At 30.6% G+C, this 7,522-nt stretch overlaps 1 protein-coding gene across 3 annotated transcripts in view; it reads right to left on the bottom strand.

Annotated features, from left to right (window-relative positions):
• Positions 1-7,522, bottom strand: part of LOC126740349 (protein quick-to-court) — a 36,479-nt gene that overhangs the window by 27,034 nt on the left and 1,923 nt on the right. For 2 of the 3 annotated variants that reach the window (XM_050446323.1, XM_050446325.1), the window contains exons 2-3: positions 3,434-3,647; positions 3,138-3,354 (exon numbers count right to left, since the gene is read on the bottom strand). In XM_050446323.1, the coding sequence (XP_050302280.1) occupies positions 3,138-3,354; positions 3,434-3,612 (396 nt within the window). In that variant the 5' untranslated portion in view covers positions 3,613-3,647. Of the gene's footprint in view, positions 1-3,137; positions 3,355-3,433; positions 3,648-7,379; positions 7,503-7,522 lie in introns of those variants that run through there. The other variant, XM_050446324.1, reaches the window with a different exon arrangement.

Raw genomic sequence — 7,522 nt, 5'->3', positions numbered from 1 at the left:
TAGCTGTGTTAACTGATTATAATGATTTAAAAAATTTTAACTGTTGATCAAACTCCCAAGTACCTAATTTCAAGTTTGTTTGAATATTTTTAAATAATATCTTTTATCATTTAAATAATATCATTTATCTAATATCATTTAAAAACTGGAAGAAGTTACGAATTCTTGATGTTTAATATCTTAAAATTTATTACACTTTAGAGGATATAAGTCACATTTCTTCTTGGCTACTCCACCAGTGTACTTAAATCAGTCTGAACGGAAACGTTTAAAGAACTGCTCAATAGTTAGGGTATTCAACTAACTTTGTAACTATGGACCGTTTAGAACAAAAACTATGCTGTTCAGCAACGATTGCACCGTCCGTAAGTAAGGCCAACTGCTCACAAACAATTTTCTCGAGAATATGCGATGTGCGGATTCTTGACATATATTTAAGTTATTTGGTTTTCGCTTGATTTATGGTTACGAGATTTTTAACTAGTCTTGCAGTATTTTGATACTTAATAACAAACTTAAACAATAGATATGCTAAAGTAAAAACACAACTCTTCAAAAATGGGAAGCAGACTATTGGGATCAAAAGAAAGAGATGCAATGAAGATATTATCGAAAAAACATCAGCCAAGGAGATTTCCGGCTGGACGAGCCAATGACTCTGTCAGTGAAAACATATTTGCTGTGTGATAAGGGTAACCACTAATAGGAAATGATGAAAAGAAGGAGGCGAAGGCATCTTAGAAGAAGAAGAAGTCATTCTACTGAATTTTTAAAATGAAAAATAGAAAACTAATTCATTTTAGGGTAGAATCAAGTATTTATTCGTTAAGAGATTTTTATTGAGGAATATTTTTTGTTAGTTAAGAGTAGGAATTCCTGACTAGAAAATATTCAGGTAAGTTTTTCCTAGAAATATTTGTAATATTAAATACAAGTCTAGACAATGATCTGGTAATAGCAACCTCCAGGAATTTCAAGAGAGATATTGTATACAAAAGAGACCAAGATTACCGCTAAATTACCAAATATCTATCTTGACTAAGTTTAGTAGCAGAATATGAGATTCATAACTAAAGAATAATAACAAGAATATATCCCTGGGTAATTTATTTATGACCATTTATTTGAGCCAAGAGTAATGGTGTCGTCTACAAAACAATTAAATTTTCTTAGTAATATCTAATGAAGTTCATTAGCAAAAATTAGAATTAGAAGTAGATCCAATATTGTTTCTAGAAGAACATCACAGCAATTCTTCAGCATCGAGTACCATTGGCTCAGTAGCAAAGTGATAACACAAAACTCTTATTTATGTGTAACTATGATACTCCTCTAAAGTCATAATTCTGCCGCAGAATACGGTGACTGACCCAACCAAATACTTTTGGTAAGGCGCAGAAGACTGCTGCTATTTTTTTCAGTCATTATAAAAACTGAAAAGAGACTGTGTATGTGTTAAATTAGATTAGTAAGGAAATAGGACTATAGTTAAAAATAAATCTAATCAAAAATTGAACTTTACCTCTAAACAAGAAGTGAGTAAGTCTAATCATATTAATCTTAAAGTAATATTTACCTAATTCGTTAAATATTATGTGACACCTCATTAATTTATAAATATATGTAATATCCTGTAATATTTTAAAAGTAATTACTTGCGTTGTTAGAATGATTCGTCTTATATTCAAACAACACATCTTTTTCCAAACTAAAAAGTATTAATACCAGTTTAAATAAACAATTACATCTTAATTAGAAAAAATCTGCAATCTGCCTCCTTTGAAAAAGTCTTTCTACCATTTTTTAGAAAACCTCCATACATTGTTTGAATGAAATATTGTTCGATTTTTTTCTGAATAATTTATCTTACATTGGCAAAGTCGTTATTAGCACGAAAGCAGGACTAGTTCTTTTACCCCCTTAAAAAGACACCATATGAGAAATTTGTACGCACACTCGAATTTTCTCTCTTTATCATAACCATTATCAGAGTGGCCCTCCAGAAGCTGCATATATAGACTATGGAAAAACTATTATTAACTATTAGATATAGGAAAGTTAAAATTTTCAAACCTATAGTAAATTCTCGATAAAGTTTAAGGTAAACTTGCAACTGTTTTTTATGTTAAACTATTATATTTTGAAAATGCAAAAATATACAAGATGTTCAGAGGTTGAAATCTACTTCTAATATAACCGGAATTAAAAAAGTTTGTCAGCTATGCAATTAAAAGTGACTTATGAAATTTTGTCAACCGTGAATTTCAAGATGCAAAAATGTCCAGGACGTTTCATTGATGATGCACATATTGCGATCTCGGGAATTATTGATAGACTCTGAACAGAACAATGATTAAATGCGAAAAGAAAAGGCCACGTTCTTGAACATCGTTTTATTTTTTCTTTCTTCTACTTTAATATGCATGTAAAGCTTCTTATTTAAAACCGTAGTTTTTAAATTAGAAAAGCAAAAATATAGTCTATAACAATAAACTCAAATATGGCGTCCGTTTAAAAAACAAAGTTGATGATAGGTTCAAAAACCGAAACGTTGTAAAAAAAATACAATCAGTTTTCTATAGAAAAATTTACATTAAAAATCTTTTTCCAAATTTTTATATGCAAAAAAATTACAGAATATTTTCGAAAATGTATCATTTTATTTTTTTTAAAATCTTCAACCACAAATAGCAAAATTGTAATTTTCCATTTAACTGTTCCATTCTCTTTCTAACAGTTTCCGAAATAGCAATACTGCATCACATTTGGTATACATAGTATGTTGTACTTCTTTAATATATAGCATATGCCTGCCCAGGAAATATAATTAAACAAAAATAAATAAATGCGTAGAATGTTTACAATAATTTAACTAAATCATTGAAACTTGTTTAATTAAAATAAAAAATTAAAGAGAAACTAGAAATAAATAGGTAAAAAGTCAACATATAAAATAAATTAAAGATTCTCGATATCTTAAAGCCTAGAATTACCGCATAATGCAGCTTTCACCAGTTTCTTTAGTAAAAAAAGATCTATTGTCTTAAATAAAAAATTTCTATAAAAGGTCATAGGTCAATGAAACAGGGTAGAACCCTGTTTACCTATATTATACTTCAAAAATTAAAAAAACTTACCAAACTCCTGACCCTTCCTGACCCCGCAATATGATTCGCACCTTGTGCAGCTGATTTCGCGGCCGTAATCCTGACTGAATTGGGTCTATGCGGCCCAGTTTTTCCCCCATCGTCCCGTTTTTCACCCCTCTCCATGTACGAATTGCCCCGTTTCAGCGGAGGGTTGCTGGCACACTGCCGGTTCGACTCGACAGCCTTTCCTGTTGTTCTTTCCTGACTAAAAGGGAACATCATCGATTGCATTTCCTTGTACACTGAGAAGCCAGTGTTGAGTACATATACACTGAAAAACTTACCCTTCTCTCATATTATTAGGGTCTTTTTTAAATACTTTCTCCCCCTTTAATCGAAGACTACCAAGTCTGCGAAAAGGGGTGGGCGATGAAGGAATAGGAATTTTCGAATCTAATGTTTTGTGATGGCTGTTCTTTGGTTCTGAGTCGGATGGTTCAGAGCGGAACATTTTTGCGCTCATTGTGAGAATTGAGGCCGGTTGAGTATGAGAGATATCTAAAATAATGCATAAATTAATAATAAGAATCTTGACGGATTTGATAATATGTATTTATTATAATACAAATCAATAACATTCCAGGTTTTCGCTTCCTTTTCCTATTTTCAAGATTATCCGGATATTGACCTTTTCACGTCTATTATCCATTCTGTCTCGTCATTTAGGTCAATAACTGCAGGAAAACAGCTAACCCAGTACGTGGCGGTCGCGATATTCTCTTAATAGTGTTTATTTATTGACTTAAAGATACTAACTTAAAATACCATAAAATGTACTTATAAAATAAATAGTAAAAGAAACATAAAAACAAGTGAATACCAATACACATAATAAAACAGAAACTACCTACACCAATAAAATAAAATAATAAATAACTAATATATATTACTGGTCAGGTCAGTTCTGTTTCAGTTTATTTACAATTATTGCCTTAAACTGATTCAGCTTGAATCAATTTGGAAGCATACAGATTAAAATATTCATAAATAGGAGAACCTTTATAAAAGTTGGTTCGTGGAAAAGCCAAATAAAATACTTTTGGACGGCAAGTGTTTATTTTGTTTTAAACAAAAGGTAATTCACTAACAATCTCAGAAAAATCTATTTTGTTTTTCAGTATTTAAAAAAAAATATACTAAAATATTATTATTAATTCTTCTATTACTCAATAACAATCTTCTATCAACAATTCTTAACAAATGATTATCATTAGAGTTGCTCTGGGGATAAATACCAAATTTCTTGAAATAAATGAACTTCAAAAACTTCCTTGGAATCCCTTCAATCATTGTTATCTAGGCACAGTACTGGAGGAGCCAATTAATAGACCCATATTTCGATCAAATTAAGATCGCAAAACAAAACTATCAACAAGATGAAGATGCACTTCAATAGTTAGTTCCCTGGTTGTTTTAGTAATAAATTCATAGTAATAAAGTCAAGAGGTCAAAAATTACTACTAGATCCTTTTTCTGAGGTACTGTTTAAAGCTGTTCACAATTTAAGGTGTAATTAAATTACGAACTTACTATTTAGAGTAAATGTCTTATAAGCACACTCATTAACCTTTAATCTGAAGTAATTTAATTCATTCCAGCTCGCAACATCTCAAAATTAGTATTGCAACGCCTGACAATCATTCTGATTGAATCTAAAGAAAACGGTACAAATCATCGACAAATAATAATCCCTTTGCACTTTTAATATTACAAGCCAAGCAATTGATAGCAGCTAAACAAAGTGGTCCAAGATTGAAGCCCTGTAGAATACTAGGGTTAAGGTTTTTCAGTTTTTTTTGGTTTTTTTTACTTATGGTTAAGGTTTTGAGATACGGAAGGTAAAGGAAGACCACGGTATTACTTTTTCCGTATAAAATCATTATAGCTGAAAATCGAAGAAAAAAGGAGTCCCCGGCACACTTTAAATAGTCAAGAGATTTGAATCCCTGGGTCAGCCATCAAGATAGCGACGTGGAATGTCAGAAGCTTATTTTAAACAGAGATACTGGCAAACGCTACTCGACAAATGACAACATTGCAAGTTGACATCTTGGGAGTCAGCGAAACACGATGGCCAGGATCGAGACAAATAACAACCGACACTAATACATAACAATAAACTAACAGCGCTATTAAAGGCCCTCACCATAGACATGTAGTCGCTTTTGTTATTTCCAATAAACTAAAAAACAACAGTTATTGACTTTCTATACCAATTTCAGATAAAATCTCTTGATTGCAGTTGCAAGGCGATACAACAAGAATCAACATTTTCCTGCTAGATGCTCCAAAAGCTGATAAATTCAATTCAATTCAGTATATTACGGTAATATATAAGTAATATAAAATATATAATTCAAATTTGTGAAGATCAGAACAAAGTTCATGATATGCCAAGTTACTGTCTATAATTCTAAAAATCTTAACATCATCAGCAAAAAGTAACACATTACAATAATCAAAACAGTGAACAACATCATTAATAAAAATATTAATTGATAAAGATGATGATGAGATACAAGAATTATACCATAAGTTACAGAACGGGTTAAAATCTTGCAAAAAACATGAAGTAAATATTACTATGGCAGATTTTAATGCCAAGATCGGTTGGGGAAGAGCAGAAGCAGTAGTTGGAGACTTCGAGCTGGAAGTTCGTAATGAGCGAGGTGGTGGTCTTGTTGAATTCTCGAAAAATAATAAATTAGTATTATTAATCATGTTTTTTAAATTACCACACATGACTTTAGATACAGTCTTCTGGTTGCGCAAAGAAAACTTAGAGATTTAGATAAAAGAACAAAAGTCTTAGAATAACTAAAACAGGAACTAATACCACAGAAGACACAAATAATACATGGCTGCATCTTAGGCAGACTGTCGCACATATTACAAATCAACATCTTTTTGGTGCCCAATGCAGACAAAAGAAATAGGAATGGATGACAAACTATATTCTAAACCTAATCGACTAACGCCGAGAATATAAACTTCATAATCCACCACGAAATTTAGAATCGCAAAGGAAGAATAGTTAAATGATAAGTGCCAGGAGATGGAAGATTTACAGAGGAAGCATGACTTCAACCTACACAAAATAAAAGAATCATTGCGAATAAACAGAAGAAAACGCCTAAATTGCAAGTTAATCAGAGGCAATAACATCGTTATAACAGATATAAAGCAGAAATTACAAACCTGGAAATATTACATACAGAAATCTATTTAAACATGACAGACCTGAACAACATGGTTTTGAAGAGATGAGTACTGGTCCAAATATTTTAAGAGAGGATTGGGTGGTCCAGGTTCTTACTGATTTAAATAGTAATGAAACAAAACTCTAAGTTAGAGGTCTTATCAAATTTATTTAAAAAAAAAGTCAAAGGATTACACGTTTTTGTTTCGCCCATACTAGACATCATCAGATCCGTTTGTGTATTCACTAATAAAAAAAAAGAAAAAAAAAGCAAAGAACAACCCTACATCATACAAGTCAAGGGTATAAATTAAGTTAAAATTGGCAAAATCGGACGAAGTTACTACATATTTAACTTATATGAACATTAACGTGTTTAAAAATCTTAAAAACTCTCTATAAATTCTAGATTTAAGAAACCGGATGGAAAATTAGGGCGCGGTACAAGAAAATTGCTTTCGGCTACTCTCTATTGATAATTTTATCCCAGAATTAAGCAAACTATCACTGTTACAAAATTGTTGAGGCATTCAAATATAATTATACAATAAATTAAAGCAAATGCAATAAGATGAACATAATATTAACTAATATTACTTAAAAATAAAATAATATTTCCCAACAAAATTTGAGTTTTGGAATGGCAAAGTATTACAAAAGTACTAATTTTAATTGTCTAACAAATATAATATATATTTTGAGATTTCTTTTAAGTAATTGCTTATATTTATTTTATAAATATATTTTTCAAATTTTTATAGATTCCTTAGGCCACAGTGTAAATTCTATACTTAAAATATATTTCAGTATTATTAATTTTAGAATTACCTACAATTGCAAAATCTATTGCCGCTAGTATGGGTTTCATAAACCGAGATAGAAAGCATAACCTTGATTTTTGTGGCAACAATTACAATTCTGGTAACAATTATTATGGTTGCAGGTATTTTTATTTATAAATAATATTCTAGTTCTTTTGGCTGTTGATTCTATTTAGATAATTCAAATATTATTGTGTTACAGACACTTACCATCATATTTTACGTACAAAAATTACGTATTTTAAAGCATATTTAATTTCAGAAAGCACTGCATTCGATACATTTTGTTTAAAACAATAGTAAAATATATTGCCATGCAGGTGAACCTTATCAGTATTTCAATAGAGCAGTAA

The sequence above is a fragment of the Anthonomus grandis genome, chromosome 9 (genome assembly GCF_022605725.1).
Source record: "Anthonomus grandis grandis chromosome 9, icAntGran1.3, whole genome shotgun sequence".
NCBI classification, from domain to species: Eukaryota; Metazoa; Arthropoda; class Insecta; order Coleoptera; family Curculionidae; genus Anthonomus; species Anthonomus grandis.
This window is presented reverse-complemented; position numbering and strand designations above follow the sequence as displayed.